At 47.6% G+C, this 24,268-nt stretch overlaps 1 protein-coding gene across 1 annotated transcript in view; it reads right to left on the bottom strand.

Annotated features, from left to right (window-relative positions):
• The window catches only part of PCP4 (Purkinje cell protein 4), a 52,510-nt gene that overhangs the window by 11,900 nt on the left and 16,342 nt on the right, over window positions 1–24,268 (bottom strand). The window contains exon 2 of the mRNA XM_024559789.3: window positions 15,484–15,535. Coding sequence (XP_024415557.1) covers window positions 15,484–15,535 — 52 coding nt within the window. The remainder of the gene's footprint in view (window positions 1–15,483; window positions 15,536–24,268) is intronic.

Here is a 24,268-nt window from a genome sequence, read left to right as displayed (position 1 = left end):
TTGCATTCAAGCTGATAACAGAGATCGAATGCTACATCACTGTGCATCGGCGCAGTGATGTTTCTAGTATGGCTTTATTTTCCTCCCTTAACTACATAAAAAAGTAATAAATGGGGCTGCTTTAAAATGGAGCTGGAGCCGCCCTCCCAGAGGAACTGCCCTGCACGTCTGATGCCTCAAACCTTTGGAATGTTAGCACAGGGCAAAATAACCTTCCACTGGGCTTAAAGCAACATTGTGCCCCAAAGAACTGTTTGCAAAGGTAACAAGAAAGCAGATATGATGACTAGAGGACTGATGACTACTGAACAGAAAATCGAAAACATTATTTAGGATTAGCACCACTATGGTACGCCATCTGCACCAATCAATGCCTTCCTTCTATGAATGCTGTCGTTCCCTTCCTGTTTTCATAAGTCCCCCCAGCTTTTGTGTAGTAATGGGAACACTGTTTGGGCTCTGCCTGAATCACGGCCTCCCAGACAGCGTTTCTTTGATCTCAAAAAATGCTTGTTGCCTCTCACTTTGAGAGTCCTTTTATTTTTTGGTTCACAACTATATGCTTTTTCTTCTGATATATACGTCTGTCCACTTCCTGATGTGGGTGGCCATTTCTTTATAGCACTTGGCTTTCAAAATCTCAGTGTTTTACAGAAACATTTCCTGCATGCTTTGTAACCTTTGCCAACTGTCACTCTCAGGCCTCCCTAACTGGCATTACCCTTTCTCTCCCTGTAAGGCACCAGCTTCTCCCTCCACGTCTTCCCCTTCCAGCCTGTGCAAATAGAAAACCTTTCAAGTGCTCACATCTAGAAGCAAATGTGAGCAAGGGGTGGCTCCTAGGTAGGCCTGACCCTAAGCAAGTCTGAGCCCACCCTTCACTCTGCTCCACGTCCACTTCTTTCTTCCCTTTGAAGCTTTGGAATAACTTGAGTTTTCTTCTTCCTTTTGTAACCCCTGGTTTTACTATCGCAGAGGGTGCGAACTTCTCGGACTCACTTTTGCCCCAGCTTCTAAACTTTGAAATACCAGTTTTAAAGAATTAAACTCTGCAAATTTCACCAACATCAGGAATTTTATAAAATTCCTCAGTTTTTAATAGAAAGTTCAATGCAATCACAATTACAGGACATCTTCCAGTTGCCTCAAAGGGGCATTAGTTCACCTAATTAACAGAAAACCTTATTTGAGCCCGTTTGAGTTTCTAACTCACCTCACTGAATCACACTGAGACTTTGATCCAAAGGGAAAGGAAGGAGCTAAGGCAACGGAAGGCATTCCAGGACTCAGTGCAGAAGGAGGAGAAAAGCTGGTGAGACTAAAAGCCAGATGAGACCTGGGCTCTCATGCAATGACTGGTCCAGCTCCGTGACTGATGAGGACTGAAGACAGTTTGGGCTGAAAAGTTATCACTTGCATGCAGGAAAGAGAGGGGAACCGACACTGTTTTCCGACTCTGGGACTGTGGGCTCTCTTCCCCTTTGCTGTCTGTGCGCTGCCCGAGTGAAGGTGCCTGTCCCTGGTGGTGTGTCAGCATTGGGGCTTCGGCCCTGGCAGGTGGTTCTGCATTCTCCCTGGACCCCCACCAGCAGCCAAGCCCAGGGGCTGTGCTATCTCACAGACACATTCCCGTCTGGCTCCTTGGCCCCGTGACTCCCATCCAGACTGACAGGTGTTTCCCTTTGCAGATTTTCAGGGATGACAAGCTTTCTTAGATGCACTCGACTATTGGGCAGATGTGTCCCTTGTGTACAGAACACGAGTTTGGGTGCAAAGCTCTGAGTGGCACCTTGGAAGAAGTCTGTGACACAAAGCCACAGCCGCGGCCATGCCAGCTCCAGCGGCTCATTGCTGCTCAAAGCCTCCAACTCCAGGCTGCTGCCAACCTGCGGTCTCCATCCAGTCACACGTCCTGTGCTTCACGTCACTCTCTACCCTTTTCATTCGCAACAAGAGAAAGGAGCAGAAATAGACAAGACTACAGACATCCCCACCTTCCCTATTTTAACATTCAATTTGATCTTTTTGAACATGGCTAAGGGTACATGTCGGAGTGTCCTGAGGACAGGGATGGGTTCTGCACAGAGGTGGGCACCTCTGCTTGTCAATCTTTGTGTATGTGAAGGTGCGTGCACCCTGGTCTCCTCCTCCCACAGCCTCAGGCCACACATCCCTTTCCGTGTGTTTGTGGCAAAGACACGTCGCTTCCATTTGTTGTTGTTGTTCTACAGACGCTATTTTAAGAGTTCATGGCCAAGTACTTACTCATTTGTTGGAAATAGCTTTTTAGGGGTGAGTCATTTTGAGCTTTGGGCTTTGTTGTTTTACTTACCAGCAGGATGGGTTCGCGTATTTGCAAAGAGAGAATCAAATCAAGTACCCACAAGAGGAGTAAACTTATTCAGATCTGAACTGGGCAACTGAACCACAAGGAGTAACCAGATTCCCAGGCCTAGCTAACAGGAGAATTTGGTCTTAGTTTCTGCATTATTCAAGAATAATGTTCTGACGGGTGATTCCAAGAGGAAATGGAGTAAGAAGTGCTTTTCAAGGAAGTAAGGAAGTTGTGAAGCTCCAGGAGAATTCAGATGTGGGCCGTGCCTGGTCCGCGAGCCATCACTACTGCTGAGCCTGGGTCTCTTGTGTGACATTGTGTCGGGAGAGCCAGGCACCTGCCCTTGGTGCAGCCCAGAAAAGCCACCCATCTGGCCCAGAAGTTCTTACAGACCAAAAATAAAGCAGAGTATTTTATTACAAGAATTCCCAAAACAGAGAAATTACCAGGATCAGGTAACATGATCCTAAGTTATTCAATTTTTAAACAGTTTTTTAAAAAACATAACTTTTCAAAGGACCCGCATTGTAGTATCATCCCTTGAAAGCATCGTATCAGTAGATGTTGTAGAACGATCCCTGTCTAGATCAAAAATTTAAGCAATGATAAAAATATCCAGTGCCGGTTGCTGTAGCTCAAGGGGGCATTCATAGAGGCTCATGTCAAGAAGCTGATGGAGGAAACCAACACAGGTAGAACGCTAGGGGGAAAGGGTCCCTCATCGTCCATTAGACAGTGGAAGCGTCTGACCTTTCGCGGAGGTCGTCTTCAGCTGAACTGAAGCAGTATACACCAGGGGTTACACTCTGCCAGCTGTGAGTGGCCAGGGCGACCAACAGGCTCCTTCCAGCCCACATGTGAGATTGCCAGTATTTTATGGTTTTGTTCCACTTTGAGATGTGTGAACAGACTAAGGCTGAACATTTTATCTCCAAGTAGCTCACAGTGTCTTTCTAGGACCCAATTCTAGCTTTGCACAAATGAATCTGGCTCATAATTTCAAAATTATAGTTCAACTCCTCCACACGTTGCCATAATTTAAGGGACCTATGGCCTGGATTCTCCCACCCTCCACAGCAAACAGAATCGGAGGTGGCTCCTTGCCTGAGCGGCCAGGTAGGCTCAGAGGCCCTGCCATCAGGGGAATGGCCTAAAAATAAAGATCCTAAAAGCAATCGACCGCAATGGCCAAGTGAGGCTGGAGAGGGGGCGGCGGCGTGCTGACAGCTAATCCATGGATAAACGTAGCAAAAATTGGATGCTAAATGTTTCTCAGTTTTCTTCTGAAATTCCTAGGAAACAATTACTGAGGATGACTAACTGGGAGGTACATCCTGGGCACATTTGTGGCCAGGAAAGGCACTGTAATCTACCACAGGCATCTCTGTGGGCCGTTTCTGACAGCCCAGCCACTGTCAAAGCACACTGTGAAAACGGTTTCTTTATGGACCAGTGGGAAACAGAGTTTTGGTGAGTGCACATCCATTCAGACTGCCGTTGGCTTTAAAAGTCCGAGACCCTAAGTCTAAGGAAGGTCAGAGCAGGCGATGCAAGGTCTCGTTGGGATCAGCACAATTAGCATTTCTGCAGGTGGGCCGTGAGTTCTGCAGTACCAAGGTGGGGCCTAGGGCTCTTGGGTCCCTGAGCCAACAGTGACAGGAGGAGGCTGTGGTGGGAACATTGGCGCTTTGCCATGAAAGCATCTCTCTATGAAAGCATCTCTCTGACATCCGAGGAGACAGCACTTTCTAAATCAATGCAAAGTGCCATTCGGTGTTCTGTTACCTTCAGGGGCTGGGACAGCAGAATGGTAGAGAGACGGCGTGCCTTAGAAATACCGAAGGCGCCGCTTGCCAAGCACAGAAATAGAAGCAGGCTTCCATTTCCCACGATCACAAATGACGGGGGTGTTCCAGGAAACATTGTGGAGCGGCCATATCTCTGTATTCCCACCCGCCGACCCTGCTCTGACCTGGGTCTGTGGAATCAATACATGTTACAGCTGGTCCATGGTCACCCGATTCCAGATCCCGACAGGAAAAAGGGACGTGGCAGCTGAAACAGAATGACCATGGCCAGAACCCAAAGAACTCCCAGGGGGTGGATAGGAAGCACCCCCTGCTGCACAGGTGTGGGGGTGGAGGTGTGTAACCTTCCAGGGGAATATAATTTTTAAATGTCTTACTAAATTAAATCTGGTAATGTGCAAGTTATTAACCTTCTCACTCATGACAAGGGGCAATTCTGTAAAAAAAAAACAGTAATCATAAATGCTTCTCATGAATGCTGGAGAAAGCAAAGTTTATAAACGCTAAACTCAGTGATCCCACAATACTAATTCTCCTTCTTCCCCTCGAATGTTCAAAATATGGCTCACATTAAAGGGGCCTGAACCCCCATGTCTTTAGGGGACATCCTCGCTGAGCACCCAAGAGCAATGCCCCTGGCTGTGTGGGGAAGGAGGGTTGAAGAGGTGGGTGCCAGCTGGACCTCAGGAGAAAGAGATGCTCCTCACTCCCAGTTCTAAGCAGCTGATGTTGCAGTCACCGCTCTGAAGTCTAACTCCAGGTACTGAAACTGGGGATTCCGAGAGGGGCCTAAGAGACCGCAGACCTGGTCCCTGCTGCCTCTCCAGGGGAGTGTCAGCCCAAGGCAGCACCTTCTGCCCCTCCTACCTGGACCACTGGCTGGGGACAGCTCAGAGCTGCATCCATCCCAGATCAACCCCGAAGGCCCAGGCCGGGCAGCTGCTATGCCGGGCCTCCCCTGAGGAGCCGGGGTCACCCACCTTTCCTGTGGCCAGGTCAGCCAGGTGTGGCTTCCAGCTCCAGCTCACCACAGGGCACATGACTACACCCCACCCCCATTTGGTCCCTGGAGGCCCCAAATCCTAGGAGGCTGGGAGCTGCTCTCACCTCCCTCCTGCCCTGATAAACCTGACTTTCAGGGGAACTGTGCCTGCTCTGTACCGCTTTCTGTGTCTCAGTTGGCTTGGGCTCCAGCAATGTTTCCCTTCAGACTGTGTCCAGCTCTGTCCCCACCCCACCCCCCGACCTACCATATCCCTACTAAGTACCCCCACCCCTGTCTTTGGCCCCCCCTCTTTTCTCCCCCACAATGCCCCTGCAGGGGTCGGGGGGGGGGGGCTTACTGACGGCCTCACGCACACATTAACCTTAACGGGGACAGACTAATTGCTCTAAGAATGTCAACTACGTCATCTTTCAAAAATAGCTCTGACAGTTTTCCTTCTTTAAAAATATTAAGCCAACCAATGATACCACACAGTTAAAATTAAAGGATGATATTGACGGCTGCTTTGTTTTTTCCCTTTTCTTTTTCTGAAGCCACTTCAGAATTTGTTTACAAAAATCATTCCCACTTTGTATTTGTAAAGCTGCAATCACCTATAGTACAAGAGGCCACATTTTTTAATTAGGGAAGATTGAGCGCGGTCCAGGGTGACCTGGCCCCAAGGCCTCAGAACAAGAACTGGGGCAACTTTCAACTCTGCCCCTCCCCAGCCACTGTCCACCGTTTTCCCACTCTTCCTCACCATGGGGCTGTGGCTTTGCCTGGGTCTGTCCAGTGGGTGGTACTAGAAGCAATTAGAAGACAGAAAGAGAGAGATCTGGGTATTTAATCCCTTGCCTCCTTTTCCACCAAGGTTGCCAGATAAAATACAGACTGTTCAGTTAAATGTGAATTTCAGATTAAAAAAAAGAAAAAAAATGTGTAATAAAAGTATGTTCCAAGTAGTTCATGGAAAAATATTATACTATAAAAAATTGGTTTTTGCTAATCTGATGCTGAAATTTAACTGGGCATCCTGTATTTTGATTTGCTAAATCTAGCAACCCTGAAAGTCTGCAAAAAAGCTCAGGTATGTCCTTCAACAGAAGAACAGCTCCTGCTGGGCCATCCCCCACACCACACCCACTCTGGGTTCTGGTGCCTCCCTTCAGCCCTGCCATTGCTAGTCTGAGGTGCCACACCGTCCTTTGTAGGTGTCCCTAAGCCCTACATACCATCACAAACAGTCCCTCGTGTGGCTGACTCCCCTCAAAGTACTCAGGTGGCCTGTGCCTCTATTGCCTGCCAGGACCACGACTGATACATTCGCCACCGAGGAGTGATGACTCCACTCAGCCATCTCTTTGAAAATATCCCATCCCCAGCTCTGATTATGACCTATAGCCCCTGGTAGGTGCTCAGCAAATATTTTTTGATTGAATGAATGAGCAAAGCAAAGCTGGAGTCCATACTGTTTTGCAACATCTCTTTTCTGGCTAATAAGGACCTAAAAGGGCTATATCCTGGAGAGATTATATTCTAGCCAGCAAAGAGGAGAAAAACAATTGAGGATGTGCTGAAGTGGAGTGAGAGGCGGGGACCCTCCTCCGTTAGCAGGATGAGAGGTGTCAGTACGTCCCAGTTAACCGTTGCTGTGGAACGGCTTATCCCAACATTCAGCAGCTTAACCACAAGAACGGAATATTCTTCCCTCCAGTTCTGTAGGTTTGTGGGCTCAGCTGGGCACCCTTTGCTGGAGTCTCCCACGCAGTTGCAGCCAGATGGCTTTGGGGCTGGCGTCACCTGGGGGATCTTCTGCTACCTGCCAGCCAGCCTGGCCGGAGTAGTCAGTACAGTGGTTGGCTGGCCAGGCATCTCTCCAGCAGTTGCTCCAGGTGGCTAGCTCAGGCTTCCTCTGAGCATGATGGCTTCAAGGTAGTCGGGCTTCTTAAGTGACAACTGTTGTCTCCTGCTGCCAGTACTCCCAGAGAGAAAAACGGGAAGCTGCCAGTCTCTCAAGGTCTGGACCCAGGAAGTCATGTGCCTCTGTTCTGCATTGTGCTGTTAGTCTGAGGTGTCACAGGCTGCCCCGGCGATGCTGGAGGGGACTCGGAACCCCCAGGGGCCAAAGACTTGGTGGCCATCTTTAATCCCCTACAAAGGATGACCCAAAACCAGGAATCACACAAAATTACAACCAGTACTCAAAGCGATTGGGGAATATTTGCCAAGTCCTTTAAAAAGTACAGAAAACCAAAAAGAGCAGGGAAGTTTTATGCCCCTCATTCGGAAAAATTTAAATGCAAATTAATTTTCACACCAAGAAGTTTCCAATTATCTATCTGCTGTATCTGCTGTGCTTAAGCCAGGATGCAGTTCAGAACGTCCTGGGGGGGGGATGCATTGGGAAAGAGAGGACACGTGTTTGTTTTTGAAAAAGAGGTTGGTGTGTGGCACCCGTCACAGGCTGTCCTCACAACAGGCGACGTTGGCAGGGGCCCCCCAGGAGGGCCCAGGCTCGGTTCAGCTTGGCCTGATAACAGTGCGTCAAAGGCTGGGGTTAGAGGGTAGACAAGGGAGGGAGGTGGCCGTCAGACAACGCAGCGTGAGTCTCTCAGGGTCCTGTCTTCCAGAGCGCGTGGCTGAGTGGACCTGCTCCAGTCTCGAGACAAGCTCTGGTGCGTGGTGACCCAAGGCGTTTATTTGCTCTTCTGACTTCCCGAAAAGGCGAGTGGGGGTGGCATCTGCCACTGTAGCAAAGCCACAGTGAGGCCACCGGTCTGCTAGACCAGATCTGAGCTCAGGACCGAAACAGCCCACCATCACATTCTGACGTCGTGGGCAGTGCAGGGATACAGGCAGTGGCGCCGTAACAACTCTGCACGGTGACAGGCGGTCACCGGGCTTACCGTAGTGGCCACACCACAAGGAAAACAAATGTCGAATCACTGTGTTGTACACCTGCCACTAACACCACACTGTGTGCCAACTATTGTTTAATAAAAAAAATTTAAAGAGGATTCAGGGCCAGTCGGTTCTCAGCTTGAAAACTATAGTGACAACCGGTCCTTCCCTGAAAACAAGGAGAAGCCCGCCTCAGAGAAAATAAAAATCGCACTTGGAGTGAAACAGCACTCTCATTGGTTGAATAGTCCAAACGAAGCCAAATCTTCACAGTTAATTAGCGTCGATGGGAAACTCCAGTGGGTTACTGACTAAGAATGCTGGAAGACGCAGGTCAAGAGTGTCCAGTGAGCTCACAACAGGCCCTTGGCCCTCAGTTCTAGAATCGCTGGCTGAGAGCTTTCTTGTGAGGCACGGGGAGATTTCTGCCCTCGGGTCTGAAGCAAGTCCCGTGGTGGCCAGAAGGATGCCCCAGAGACAGTCACAGGGACCCGAGGCTCCTTTTGCTCTGAGCAACTCTGGTGGGAGAGCAGGTCCCACCTAAGAAGGGAGTCCTGTCTCTGAAGACAATTGGTCTCACTGCGTGGACCAATCCTTTCCCAAAGGCACTGGCATTTCCACATGCCTCTGCAATCACAGATGAGCCCACTGAGAGGAAAGCCACATGTAAGCCGTCTGAGCACGTAGCCCAGGCTGAAATTCAAGTTGCTTCTCTCTTCTGAAAAGCTGCTCACTGTGCAAATTAATTCTATAAATAAAATTGAGTGTTTCACCTACTTACAAAAGGTCAAGTGTTTGCAAGCCCTTGAAAAATATTGTTTCCCTACTAATAATTGATAAGCAGAATACGAAAGGTCCCAAATCTCCTGATTGGGGCAGGATTCCTAAGGATCAGATTGTCATTTTCCTGACGAATCTACTTCATAGGCTTAACAAATCTAAAATGACAAGTTTTTAGCATAATTTATAATTTCAGTTTTGTGCTAAAGCATATGGGCCTTCTCCATGTGATAGGGAGCAAAATTCTATCTTCAGTTAGTCTAAAGTTATCCAGGGTTTAATCTCAAAAAGAAAAAAGGAAGGAAGGAAGGGAAAATATGGATATGCCCACAAATTAACATATTGCTTTAATGTTTTAGTTTTAAAAACTAACATGGCTCTCCCTGTAACGACTCTGAGATCACACATCCTTGCCAAAGGCTAGTTAACGGAATCGATGAGATGATGGTGCTGTTCAGACTACATTTTCACTTGGCCAACATGTAAGACTGTTAGCGCGTTCTGGTGCATGGGCTCAGGCCACAGCCCATCCTAGTTGCCAGTTTACAACGAAGACCCTGGTGAAGAGGGAGCCCCAGAGAGAGTATAAGTGAAGGCAACATGGTATGTTTGGACCGCAAGCCAGATGACCAAAGTGTTCCACCTCTGACTGATGTGACCTTGGGTAAGCACCTGATTTCCTGAGAAATTTTGCTTGGCATGGCCTCCCTATCCACCCTCCGAGTCTGCAACAGGATCAAACAAAAGGTCATGCACAAGAGCATTTTCAATTATACAACGTTTACAGATTTGAAGAATTATAAGGAGGAGCAGGTACAAAGCTCCACTCCTACTGACAATGTTTCAAGCATGTTTAGTTAGTTAGAAGCGCTGTGTTTATGCAAGGTATTCCTTGCACACTGAAGCTATTAGAATGCTCAACCTAAAGGGTGAAGAAAGAACTCACATAACTCTCACATAACTCTTACATAACTGACCTTGAGGGTAATAAATTGCTTGTCAGCGCGGATTCCTAAACTGACCCCCACACACAGAATCCTCTCTCTTGAACAATATCACCATTGACCAGATTTGTGTGGAGACTCTGATGGTTTAAAGGTCTGGCTTTAATAAGCAAGTGCAGTTTTATCTTTTCCCCACCTGCATCAAGAGCCAGAAGCAACCCAGGTACCCATATCTCCCTTCTGGAATACAGATTCTTTAGAGTGTCCCGGGCCAATGGCACAAGGGACATATCCCACTGGCAATATTTGAAAGCCGCTTTAATATCTCATCCACTGTTGTTTTGACTTTTCTTTCTGGTTGCTTCAAATATGGAAAAAGAAGGAGAGAAAAGGCCAAGAGACGCAGATGGAGACAGTGGTTCTATGACTTTTTGCCTCAAAAGCTTCACGCGGCGTCTGCAGTATTCACGGCAGCGCCCACAATACACCAGCAGGGTCCTGGGCTTCCTGAGGCTCACAGCTTCATTACCGCAGCAGGAGCAGGGGTCGAGGTCCCTGGCCTGGGAACGGTGGCCTACCTTAAAGACTGATCTCTGTACGGAGGTGCTTCTCCCATAGCCAGGTGCAGCTGTGAACATTTTAAACAGCACGTTTCTGATACATGTTGCCTCTCGACACTCTAAATTCTGTTTTTCTCTTTTCTAAGAGGCTTAGCTTAAGACAGCAAGTTCCCACCTAAACTCCTACTGCGACTGATGCAGAACTGGCGTCTCAGATGCTCCATGCGGGGTAGAGGCTCACAAACCCCAGGTTCCCAGAAGCCTGCACACAGCCTCTGGAAAAGTCACGGATCTGCATTGCAGGCTGTGGGCTCCTTCCTGAAGCAGAACCAAGTTACATCAGTGCTTTAGACAGATACATGGCATGAGCCCTCTGTAGCCTTTCTTGAAATTGCATTTGCTCCCCTTGCCTTCCATCCCAACCTTCCATGCTCGGGAACAAGAGCAGCCTGGCCGAGCCTCGCACCAGAATTGACCTTCTCTCTCAGGTGGGGCAGTGGTGAGTGCTCCATCGCTTCTTGGTCCTGGACCCACCACAGTTCCCTCTACTCCAGGCTGGTCTCTCACCCTCCCATGTGAAGCCTCACCCACATGCTTCCCCAAGCCAAGGAGCAGTGATTGCGCAAGTGGGTCCCAGGCCAAAACCTGCCCAAATCAATTTGTAGGTACTGACAGATCATGAGGTACCCAGGCACCAAAGGGGAAAATATTAGCACCTACTAGGGGACCCAGAGCCAAGGGGAGGGTGTAAAGTGCTTTGGGAATAAATATTGGGTTTTATGTCTTATTTGAAAAACGATGGTCAGAGTAATAGCGATGTATCTGCCTGTCTATGAATCGGGTCCTTCTCAATCCATCTCCACAGCAGAGATAGAAATACTCACTGTGAGTCCACGCACGTGCCCTCCAATCTAAAGGTGAGATGAACTTCCACGGTTTGGGTTATATTCAAAACAAGGAGGGGAGGGTACCCAGTACAACGACATTTCAGATTAGTCATCGTTTGCTTTCACACAATTATATCAAAGCAAATTAATCTATGTGCTCCTAGCTTGTCCCCACCCCTACTAGGAACTTCTCAAGCCACAGTCTGCTCTCCATAACAATAGGCACACCTATTTGATACGATCCCTGAGTGTCTGATCAGCTACTCACACCTCCACGGAACTGCAACTGCCATCAGCCCCACAGACAGCTTGGAACAGTGCTGCCTCTGGGCATTTACTGACAGCGGGGCGTGCGGGGGAGCCTTGTACTGGAATCAGGGGCATCTAGGCCGGTCACCTCCTGGCAGAGCTCTTTGGAAACACATGTATCACGGCTCACCTAGTCAGGCGAAATGCATTCCCGTTTTAGAAATTCAATTTAGCCAGGGCGAGCCTCCAGGCTCTGAGAGCAGGCTCTGCCGGAGGTTCATTATTCATAAACCTTCCCTTCAGAGTGGAAGCCTCCCGGCAGCCACTCAGCCTTCAGCATGTCTCTACTTTTTCTGTCCATAAAAAATGTAACTCTTGGGGTCTCTCTGGGTGAGTTTCAAGATCAAGATACCCAGCAAAATGATTGTCATACAAACAAATCTTTTGAATGTCTCCGAATGGATGATGGGCGGTGCACACTCCGGGTTCAGAAAGTTGTGTCTGTACCCGTGGACATGGTCGATTGTAACGCAGCAGATGACCTATAACCGCAGCTGTGAACTGCTGTTTCACTCAAGTAGGGCGTCCTGTCGGAAGCAAATGAAGTTCTTGGCTTAAACTAATCAGGTAACGAAGGTGCTTTGTTCGTATGGGAATGGAAATCTCTGAACCACCAAGATGATAATGAATTGATTTTTAATTAAAAAAAATAATAATAACCCTAATATTTCTGAGAAACCTATCTCCAAACCACAGATGAGATGAAAAACACCTGAATTTGCTGGGTTGTGTCTTCAGAGGTTGGTTCTCCGGAAAGTGAAAACGCATTCTGGGTACAGAGCGGACAAATGTCACACTGCAGGGGCATTCTGGAATTGGAGCAGATCCATGTTGTATTTCAGATCAATAAATACCATGGCAACCAAAACAAGAATCTAGATTCCCAGCCAATGGCCCTCTTGAGGTATATTTAATATAATAAAATTCCAGCAGACCCCCCAAAATGTAGATCCCTCTGGAGTTTTAATGTGTCTTCTGTGATCCAAATTATAATTTCAAGACGCTCATAATTCACTCCATAACCTTCATGCTTTAAGTGTTAAATGGAGACCAAAATTAAATTTATATTTGGAATAAGAATGCTTTGCCTTGCAGATGACTAATGAAATTTGGGACTAATTGACTACTTACGATGAACTGACTACTATCCAAATCTCATAACATTTTAATGTTCTGTGCTTCATAGTTCTATTCTCCTGGGTCCCTGTTCTTCAACACATGTGGGCAGCTCCATTTGTAGTAGTAGGAAATATACATTAGGATAAAAGATCTCTCTAGACACCTGTGATAACAGAGTAAAATAATTTGATTTTCAGTGCAATGTACTATTAGGTTGACACAGAAATTCTGAGGTGATCTTGTCGCATTAGGAAGTTAAGAATAAGAAATTTAAGCGACTTAGATTTTTAGAAAAATGTGCTCAAAAAAGCGATCTTTTAGACCGCTTCCAGAAGTCTTTTTTTTTATTCAGTTACAACTGTCTGCATTTTCTCCCCATCCCTCCACCCCACCTCAGCCAGCAGCCAGTCCCACCTCCCTTCCCCACCTCCAGTCTTTACCCCAACGGTTGTTGGATTGCTATTGACTATTGTCTGTGTTCCTTTTTAGAGGCAAAAACACAAACATAATATTATAATGAAATATCATGTACATATATCATACATGCACAGTTTTCTCTGAAATTATGGTACATGTTAATAATGAGCTGAATTTATGTAGCACAATTATTCTCTAACTATCAAATAATCTCTAATTCTAAATTTCCCTTTTTCTACTCATAAATTAATATCCTCTGATATCTAGAGTTATAGAAAGAGGACCTTAAATAGCATCTTGAATTTTTCCTTTCAATTAGTTTTTATCCCTCCAGAAAAGACATACTCCGTTTTCACTAGAATGGATCCATTTTTGGCTGAGAGAAATTCCACAGCCTGGAATGGCAGAAAGTAATGCTTTCTGTAACTGCTGATAATTCCCTTTGGCACAAAGCACTGAGCACATAGACACGCTTCAAAGGACCTACATGACGCCAGGGTAAAGCCGAAGGACAGAGGCATCTGATACAAGGGAGCCCGTCCTTCTCAGGCACCCCTGTGTCTGATCTTCAGACTGCAGGCTCCCCGGGGTGACACAGGAGTCCCCACTAGAGCATCAGTCCTCAAAATGTGGCCCAGGCACCCTGGGGGGCCTCCTCCTTGGAAGGGGCACTCAAAACCAAAATGGTCATTTATACTCTTAAGGGGTTTTTTTGTGTGGTTTTTTTTTTGCCTGTTTAAATCTCATTCTCTCACGAGCACACCATGGAATTTTCCGGCTTCGTGGCCTGTGACATTATGACAGAATGAAGCCAGAGGGACGTTAAAGAGATCGGCAAACAGGTCAACCATGGCTGCTCTTCCACTAAAAACTTCTTTCTGTTTTGGAAAATATAATTACTCTTCACTGTTAAATGTTACTTATGTTATCATGCCATTGGATTTTCACTCTATTTTTTTAGTGAATGAATGAGTAAACCTTCTTAAAATTTCTCCACTTTAATTTTGAATATGGGAACCATCCATGGATATAATCAATATAAACAAAACTTCTCTGGGGTCCTTGAGAATTTATAAACATTAAAACGAAGTTGTGAGAACAAGAGGTTTGAGAATGGGTGCAGCAGGGGTGTCTCTGAGGAGTCTTTTCCCCCACGAAGCCCCACGACTCCAAGGCTGTGAGGTTCCAAGGAAATGAACTCCAATGAAGAGACAGACATGACTCTGTGAACCAGGAAAATCGGGAAGCTCCCGCACGGCAGGCAGTCCATCCTTCCCCAAGTCACACAGGGCTGACAGGAAGAGCCCCAGGCATCAGGAAAGGCTGGTGAAAGAACTCATTTCCTTCCCTCCCCGCCCTCCCTGCCACCTCTGATCAAGACACTGTTGGGCACCAAACACTCTCCTTATTGATAAAATGACCTTTCAGCCCAGGGGTCACCACCTGGACCCTACCTAATAGGATGGCCCGAAACAGCGGGGTGAGAGCAGAGTGCGTACAGTACAGAGGAACATTCTAGTACCTGGGTTTTGCTCAGGCCCCAGCTCAAACTCATGCCAGAGCACCCCAAGCAGTCTGGAGGCCCCCAGGGAGTCTTTACAGCTGGTGAGAGAGACCGGCACTTCCCACAGCGGGAGGAGTGGGCACCCGCCCAGGTCTCTCCAGAGCGAAGCAGGGCCAGTGGTCCACAGAGGGCGAGTTCACTTGATAACGAGCAAAAAGTGAGAGCGCCCAGACGTTTTTGATTATTGCGAGTCATCCTCCATGACAACCCCTTCCTCCCGGCTGTGTCTCTCCTTCCAAGTGCATGCCCTTCCCATTGTTGGTCACATCTCAGCTCCTCCCCTCTGAGCCTTGGTTTCCCCATCCATAAAACAGGATCGTTCCTACAGTTTAGGGCCAGGGTGGAGACCGGAGTCCCAGGACACGAATACTCCCGTCTCCACTATGTGCTCCCACTTCCTGGTGACTGACTGCAGGACACTCTCACCCTGTCCCTCCCCGGGGACCAGCCCCGGACTCTGTGTATGGGGAGGGTTGAAGCAGACTTCAAAACCTCCTTTAAGGAGTCGAGCACTTCACAGTTTTCAGAGCATTTATCTCATTTGATCTTAATTTATCCTCACAACAACTGGGATGGTTCTCACCCACCCTAATGAAGAAAGCAGAGAACTATATTTGCATTGTAATTATCCCGTTGCCCAAAAGGGGAGTCCTCCTTTGCGGAGGAAACTGTTTCCACCCCTGCACTGAGCTAGCTCTGTTTCCTTGGTAAACAGACCACGGTGCCCACAGAGACTTGCTGAAACCCACTCCAAGCCGAAGCGCAGACATGTAGTCAGCTGGTCTCTGGGGAAGGCATGATCCCCGCCCGCGCTTGCCCAAGGCTGCAGGTGGAGAAACAGTAAGTAGGTGGACGATGCATGTCATCTTACCATTTTCACCGGATGTCTTGTCTTTTCCATTGGTTGCCCCAGCACCTTGTCTCTACAGGCATAAAAAAAAAAAGGAGAGGAAATGTTATCACATATATTCAGAAATATTTTGTCCCTTATTGTTACACAGATCTCTTTCATTGCATCAAATTCTGTATGACTTTAGCTCCAGTGGGTAGAGCCAGGTGCTTATGAGACCAGGGAAGGACCGACCCAAGAAATGATCCAGTGAAGGGGCAGAGCCAGCCTCCCTCATCCCTAACAAGGGACAGCAGGTGAGAGACTGTTGCTGACGAGCATAACCTCATTGGAAATAGGAGGGAAACGGCCGAGGGCACATGCCAACTGCGAGAAGCTCGAAACTGGCACCTGGGTCAGCGGTGGCCCTTACACTGCTCTATTCTCGTCCCAATCACAGCACCCAGTGTCTTACTGAAATAAATTTTAATCAACTAAAAAATTTACATTGAGAGTCACATTTTTCCTTTTGTGGAGTAATTTTTCTACCATCGTTTATGCCTCTCCTGTGCCTGTTTGCTTTACCTGGTTGACCAGAAGTAGAGCTATTTCATGGTTAGACCTGGATGGTTAAGCCAGGTGGTTTGCGTGTGAGGAGCTGTGTGAAAGGCGTTACACAGGTAAACATATAAGCATGTTTCCCCGTGGCTACTGAGCTACTGTTTTTAATAACATGATGTTCTGAATTGTTCTAGGCCAGGGAGAGAGAAGTCGTTTATCAATCAAATGTTCTAGTAGTTATCAGAAAATATGCTTTAAGTTGACAAGAATTGAAGAGACGTAAAGTCTCTAACTTTTAGGTGAAAAAAACGATGAAGCCAGGTAGTGAGACTGATTTGTCCAAGGTCACAGTCAAGACCGGAGATGGGACTTCCTTGCCCAGAGGTCGGTGTCGCGGAGGAATTGTTCTTGTTACGTAACTATCTGCACAGGACCTGTGCAGAGGAAAGAGAGGCAGAGCACTGGACAAGGGAAAACCACTAGAGGTGACTCCCACTAGGGAATAAAGGTGCCCTCAAAATGTATATTTTAGCCCAAGACTTCAGCCCAAAAATAATATCAAAGAAATAACACTCAGTTCATCAGTTCCCATTAGTGTCCCGTGTTGTCATGAGAAATTCCCAGGTCCCTTCATCGACCATCATTGCGAAAATGCTGCTTTCAGGTTCTGACTAGTGTAAATAAACAGGGTGAATGATTAAGACTTTTGTTAATGAAGTTAACCTTCCTGTGCATGCTTATTGCCTCACACAGATGATAACCCGAGAGAGGCAAAGTCAAGTCTCCTGTTTATTACCACCACAGCCCACGTGTGTCGGCACACAGGCGTGGGCACACACCCCATCCTAGTCACTGTGAAGTGTAAATGCACCCCCTGATCTGCCCCGTTCTGAGAGGGTAGAACCACCTCTCTCTGGCAGGATGTGGAAGAAAAGGTGGCAAGTTGGAAAGTTTATAGCAGTGTGGGTCCCTTCATCATATTTAAGTGGAACACCCTAAATCTTCAGAATGCTAGATCTTTCCCATGTTCCCGCGGAGGAAGAAGGTCCTTAGCCAAACATCAATTGCCCTTCAACACACTCCAGTGAGGTCCCCCCCTCAGCCTGTAATACACACCATCTTCATTTCAACCAGATCACACTTTTCTTAAAGAGAGGAGATGCACCAGTAAAAATGCCCCTTTCTTCTTGCCTGTGTTATTTTGATAGCTCCTTTTGTTCAAACACAGAGCAGTAAGTTCAAGTTCACTGCACTCAATGGAAATCTGATCACCACTGAGGAGGATCAAGCAGCAGCTGTGGGCGATGTTCAAACCCTCCACCCTTCCCCGCATGATGCGTAGACGGCTCATTAAAAAAAATCAAATCCCACAAAATTAAAGGACAGTGTTCTAGAGCTGAATAAAGTCCCATTAAACTGCTTACAAGTGCAAAATAGGTGCACACTCAACCCCACAGTCTTTAACTACCTTAAACATTGACACCTTTCAAATGTCATGAATACTTCATTTTATAAAAGATTACTTTTTAGAAACCTGAAGAAAACCAAAATGAAATGTGCACAGGGGAGAAAAAGGAGTCCTTTTTCCAGGATTTCTAAGACGGGGTTTTGTGTCTAATCTGACGGATGCAAAGTGCAGCTGAGAGATGTCATAAGGAGGTGGTGTCTCAGATCAGAAAACAATCCTGACAAAAAAGAACTAGTCGTTGAAAGCATTTTTTCCCAGAATTCTTTGAGACTTTGTGACATTTTTCAGGCAAGGCTGAGCGCATGGGGGAATCATCCAAGAGCTTTCCTGTCCCCGGTGTCTGGGTAGTCAACACACGATTGCTTTATCGCCAGGTGAGGTGGCTGAAATTCCCCTGAATCGGTAAATGAAGAGGGTCCAAGTCAGGCTGCTGGTGGGGGGGGGGGGGGGTCACAGCTCACACATGCTGCTATGGAGCAGGGGCTCCAGGGGCCCCCGCACACCATCGACTCATAGAATTCTGACAGCATCCCTGACAAGGGACACACCTCCATTCTCCTCATCAGCCCACTACACAGAGGAGGACACAGAGGACTCCATGGAGGTCATGCAGCTGGGAAGTGATGGACTCGTAACCCCAACCCAGAGACCCCAGCTTCGAAGGCCTCCCCTTAAATCCTCAAGCCTGAGCATCTCCCAGTATCCCCCGAGGGCCTCCCTCAGCAGGTAGGGAGAGTCCTGTGTGAGGGTCAAAGCAAATTCTTAAGCACCCACAGAGAGTTTTAGGGACACTTGACTTATACAAAGCAGCAGAGTCAAACCAATGGTCCAGGGATCAGTGGTAGAATTGCTGTGAGTCTTTCATGAAATTTAAATAATAAAAAAAAACCATAGCTAGGCTGTGCTGAAATGGATGGAGGGATGGGTGGATGGATGGATGGATGGATGGATGGATGATTGGATGTCATTCTCCAAACGTCCAGTAGGGAAAAGGTTCTTTTTCACAAGATGATAGAAGTTAGTGCACTGAGGGAGGAGGCTGCTTTTTCCCCCCACCCACTCTTAGTGCCAAGTGAGAGAAGACCCCGCCTCCTCTATCCATTAGCCCTATCCTGGGCTCAGCATCCTCAGAACCTGTGCTACCTACTGAGCAGAAGAATATCATCTCTTCTAACTGGACTAATAAGTGAGATGAGATGTTAAAGGGAAAGGGCAGGGCAAACCCTGACACGAGAGTCTGAGTGTCGAGCTCTGTTCTAAGAACTTCAGAAATGATTCAGTGACATCATTAATACCACCTCTGGGTCCCTCGGTTTCATATCAGTCCGGCTTAGTATGTTAGGGTGTGCAGGAGGCAGGAAAATGCTCTCTGACCAAACACACAGTCACAATCACCAGGCTAAAGCGAACATGCAGAATATACTGTCCAAATTACCTAGAAAACCGGCACACGTGCACTGAGAGCTTCCTACACGGGGCATTCCACACCCTTTCACCAGCAGGCTTCGCTCCCATGTTTTCAGACTGATCTAGAGCACCCATCAGTGAGAACGGCAGTGGTTGGCATACAGGGGCTTTTGCTTATTTCTTCTTTGGTGGGGGAACAAGTGGGGGCAAAAAATTTGCAGAGTTTCAACACGGCAAAACCAGAAACGGGAGCTCTCCTCATAATTCTGCTTCCAGAAGAATCTCGCCATGCTTCTTGTCATCTGCCCCTTGTCGGGGCACTTGACACCGATGTTCCCATTCAGGTCAACTCGAGCTTCACTCCCTCCCTAAACTTCACGTTCATCAAACACTCATGTTTGGGACCCTCGGAGACACCTTGCCACACACAGACCTAGAACCTTCTTCCATGTGCTCCTAAGGGTCTAGGAGAACAACAGCCCCTTCCTTCTTTGGCTGTCTGAAATCTAAGTCCCTGCTGAGCGAGCCAGCTCTGTGTCTGTCTGCCTCAGGCACACGGGCATCCCCTCTTCAAACATATCAAGACAACGTCATTCCTGGGACCTCTGTCAGGAACCAGGGTCCTAGGTGAGGAAAGGTATTCCACTCAATTGACCCTGAGAATCACAAATAAGAAAGCTCCTCAGCTCATTAGAACACAGACACATTTCCTCAAAACGTCCTCTTTTTATATTATCCCCATTTCACCACTAGGAAATGCTGAATCCCCATCTAAGGACGTGGCACGAGAAGTTAAAATCACAGTGTTCCAGGAGCCCTCACCTCCAGTGCAAGCTGGGGCTTGCGTGCATGCTGGGGGTCCTCCGAGTGGAGGCCCCAGCCAGAGGGGCACACCTCTCAGACGCGCACCAGGCAGCGCACACCTCGCATCCTTCCTCAGTGATGTTAACTAATAACAAGGTAGCATTTCAGAATTTAATAAGCCCCCAATTAAAAGGAGCCTCAATAGAGAGTGAGTCTATGATAGTTCCTTCTGATAATCCAGTAGGTGCCAAGTAGCTATAAAAAGGCAGGAGTGGTATTAAAAAGGTGTAATCTCTGAAGTCATTTCGCCTGACAGTCCCTTTGCAGCAGGGGCTGCAGGAAACTAACAAAGAGTATGTGTTCATTTTCCAGAGAGTAGAGCCTGAGACGAATGCCATTTGTGCAAATGGGTGAGGGGGAGCCAGGAAGGAGGGAGGGCGGCGGGAAGAGGGAAAAGAGAGTGACGGGAGGGTCCACCATCCTGCTGGTGCTGCCTCGGACTCGGACCTTGTGCCCTTCCAGGCTGTGCGGCCTGTGTTGTAGGACAGACCCCAGCTAGGAGAAGGCAAATGAGTTGTCACTTGCCCCTGCCTCCCTCTGGTCCAAGACAGATGTCACAGAGTGTCAATTTCCAATGCTTCGAGACTGGGCAACGTCTCAAACCCCCGACCTGCCCGGGAACACAGAGGAAGCTCCAGGGCAGGAGGTGGAGAGGTGGACACCCTCAGTGGAGCATGGGCAGGAGGTGACATACTGTCCCTTCACACCTGCCAGAAGTCTGTGGAGCCCACACCGAGCCGGCCACCCACAGGGGCCCTTACTGATAGGCCCAGTGAGAGGTGCATGACTCAGCACATTAAGTTGGCTGGGTGACTCTTCACAACCACGTTGCAAAACCACAGACAATTCCCATTACCTGAGGTACTTCACTCGTGGGACAGGCCACGCCAACGTTCCGGTCAATAACTGACTTCAGGTCCACGTCACCCTGAACCTTGAGCTCCGAGTGGCCATGAAGGCATGTCTGACCACACACATCAGCAGCATCGCCTCGACTAGAAAGTGTGCTGTTTTCCTGACCCTCATCAACACACACACGTGCGGCCGGACTGCGTGGGGCGCGAAGCCAGGCTTCCTCTGAAAATGGCTCACTTGATTTCTCCCCTGCCCACTATGGTTCCTTGTGAAATCCACACAGAGTCTTACTGGTCTTGGAATCATCATGGTTGCATCAGGTGACTGTGGCGTTTCTAGGCACAAAATACGGGGGAGGGCCAAGTAGGGTTGAATTCAACCACCTGGGGGAAAGTGGGGCTCACCCAAGCAGGTCCCCGAAATCCAGGTTTGTTTACTGATTTTCAAAGACCACAAGAATGTGTAAGTATGAAGACCAGCGGTTTGAGCACCTTGGTGCACTGTGCCGCCATACTTTCTTCTGTGTTGGTAAAGCTACTGTAATAACCATACCCGCAGGTCTTATCCCATACAAAGAACTGTAAACCAGCTTTTGCTCATCCCTGTTGAGGGTGGGAGTCGGGGACCAAGAAACTTATTAATCAAGACAAATACTGCACAGGATCACTTATATGTGGGATCTGAAAGAATAAGTCAAACTCACAGAAGCAGAGAGTGGAAAGGCCGTTGCTAGGTCTGAGGTAGGAGACAGACAGAGAGGCTGGTGAAATGTTTCAGCTCCAGGATGAAAAGGACCAAAGAGCTGATGTCAAACGTGGTGGTTCCAGTTGGCAACATGGTCGTATAATTAAAATTTGCTGGGAGAGTGGGACTGAAATGTTCTCACTCACAAAAAAGGTAAATGTGCAAGGTGATGGATGTGGCAATTAATTTGATGGTGGGAATCTTTCGCAATTCATACATGTATCAAATCATCACGTTGTACTGTTTAAGGGTGTTCAATTTTTATTTGTCAATGACACCTCATTGAAGCTGAAAAAGATAATAGTTTAATTCAATATTTTAGAAAAATTAAAAATACTGCAAAAAGCCACTATAAGCAAATATCAACATTTAACATAAAGACAGGATCCATCACTGTTATGGATATTTCCCTCGCCTAAAGCTCCTGAGTGGCCCTACCAGGCTCGGGTCACATGTAAGTAAAAGATTCGAGAAGTGGAGTGATTTCAAGGCTTTAGAAAATCATTCTAACACAGTCTCTGAAACCTTTCATCTGCAGCTTCATCATGGGCTGTGATTGCAGGTTATGAATTCGTGCTGTCATTTTGAGAGTTTTTATTACCTGAGCTCCCGAATACTCTAGTACTCACCTTTCGGATTACGCCAGTGTGTATTATTTCATCTTTAGGACAAAACACAAGTTCCCATTAAAAGATATTCATTTTTTATTTCAGAAATTTGAAGAGAATAAACATGAAATGAATTCCAGCAAGTTAAATGTGGGGTAGAAATGACAGTCCAAGAGTATTTTCTAAATCTATACCTATAGCATTCAAGTGGATAAATCTGTATTTTCTCCAAAAACTTGGCTTGATACTTAATTTGGTGAGAAATGACTTGCCTAAAAAGTCACCACTACAAAAGCTCATTAGGGTTGGGGAACAAAGAGCCTTCTGCAGCAGTAAGGACCCCAGGTCACCCCCAGGGTCCCCATGGTCCCCCCCACCCTCCACCCTTTCTTCCCTCACCTCCCTGAGAGACTAGCTCATTTTCCCCCCGGATATCGGAAAGAGCTCTCTCTATGCCTGTGCTCACTTTGGCCGCACTGGAGAGAAGTCGACAACCCTCATGGAGCCAGGAGGAAGTGGGACCCCAGCAGCCTCCGGCTCCCAGAGGCATTTCTGTTCAGCCCATAACTGAGCCGTTGGTGGGGGTTGGGGGGGAAGGGGAGGGGTCCTCTCAGTCCTGGGATCAGCCCCTCACTGTGGCAGCACGGGCAAAGCTCCCCAGTGAGAGGACTTGAGTCTCTCCCAGGCTAAGAAATGATAAACTTCTCTTCTGAAAAGCAGATTGTCAAAAGTAGGTACCTTGGTCCATGTGCAAAACCATGGGCAGGCGGTGAAGGTCAGGGATTCAGTGTCAGGGGCCCAGACTTAATCCATGTTTGGGGGTGGTGTGGGGGTGTGGAGGTGACTCATTGTGTGGACTGTTTACTTCTCCAAAAAACCAGGCCCTGGGCTGAGCCCTAAGGGTCTCCGAAAGAAGGGCACATTCTCTCACTGATGGCTCACAACCTGGAGGGACAGGCAGAGACTAAACCAACCATCTCTATATTGTGGGTAAGAGCTTGACTCAAGATGGCTAAGCTCAGGGGCACAGGTGAGGGACCCCAATGGTGGTCAAGGGGGGCCTTCTGCCTCTTCAGAAGTAGTATGTGCAATAGAACCCCACAAGCTGTGCATTGCTGGGGAAATCCCTTATCTAAACCCCATTCCCTCCCTCTGAGGACAGATCACACCCTCTGGCTCCTACCGGCCACAAGTAGGGACCGGGCACCCAGTAGGTGTGTGCTCCCTACCTGTCCATCCTCAACAGTGTTCTCCAGAAGAGGCATTATTTGGTAACACCAAGTCAATGGCATCTATGCATCAAGAGCAGGGAGAGTACCTGTTTCAAGGCACCTTCTAGCATTCTGCCCCCTGTTCCCAACACCTGCCCTCTGTAGGATTCTGTCCACCAAGTAGTTGCAGAGATTTGGCAATGACGGAAAGAAAAAGCCATCTCATTCCCATGGTGGCTCAGAAGCTCTTATTAGCAAATGTTACCCGATGCCATCTAGCCCCTGGTGATGCATTTCCTCCTAAGTAATTTTTCTCTGCGGTGCTGTCTTCCTTTCATGCTGTTTCATCCCGACAGTCAGATTTCTAATGGCTTCAGTGTTTCCAACGCCCTGAAGTGGGAGCATCGTGACAAGCGGTTCCTCCGATGGCTCATCCATAAGAGGAAAAGCACAAAGCTGCATGCCTTAGGTATAGCCTGGTTCAGGTATTGCAGATTCTTTGCAAAAATCAACACCCAGCATAGGAGAGGCATCAAGATAGAGACCTGTCCCCAGAGATCTCAGGACATCCTGAGAAGCGTTTTTCTGTGCTGTCTTTTGATCTTCGTTGAAGAAAAAAGTTTCTATGGTTTTACGTTTCACGCTTTATGGACAAGGCTCGTGAGTCTGTCGGATGAAATGTCAGACTTTGAATGAGCAGAGGAGTGAAGCCGCAGCGAATGCACCATGAACCGAGATAAACAGCTGGGCGGCCAGCACGTCACAGGTGGTCTCCTGGGGCCAGGGCAGCCATTAAGCTGGTGGCTTCTCAGGAACATCAAAGGCACATCATTCAAGGCCTCTCTCAAATCAGAGTTCCTGAATTTTTCTGAAAAGCAGAAGACCCTCTCATGCCAACATCTTGTGATAAGGAAAAGATAGATTTAGTTTCATGCCTCTGATAGCTTTAAATTGTCTATAATTCTCCTAGTAACTTCCTGAAAATTGAGCATTAAAAACTCCCTAACTTAATCCCTAAAGGTGTAGACACAAATGTCAAAAGAGAACTTTCCCTGCCTTAAAAAAAAAAAGAGCTGGTTAAAAAAATTGATGGGGCTCCCCAGTAACAA

The sequence above is a fragment of the Desmodus rotundus genome, chromosome 2, assembly GCF_022682495.2.
Source record: "Desmodus rotundus isolate HL8 chromosome 2, HLdesRot8A.1, whole genome shotgun sequence".
NCBI lineage: Eukaryota > Metazoa > Chordata > Mammalia > Chiroptera > Phyllostomidae > Desmodus > Desmodus rotundus.
Note: the sequence above shows the minus strand (reverse complement) of the source record. Positions and strands in the feature narration are given on the sequence as shown.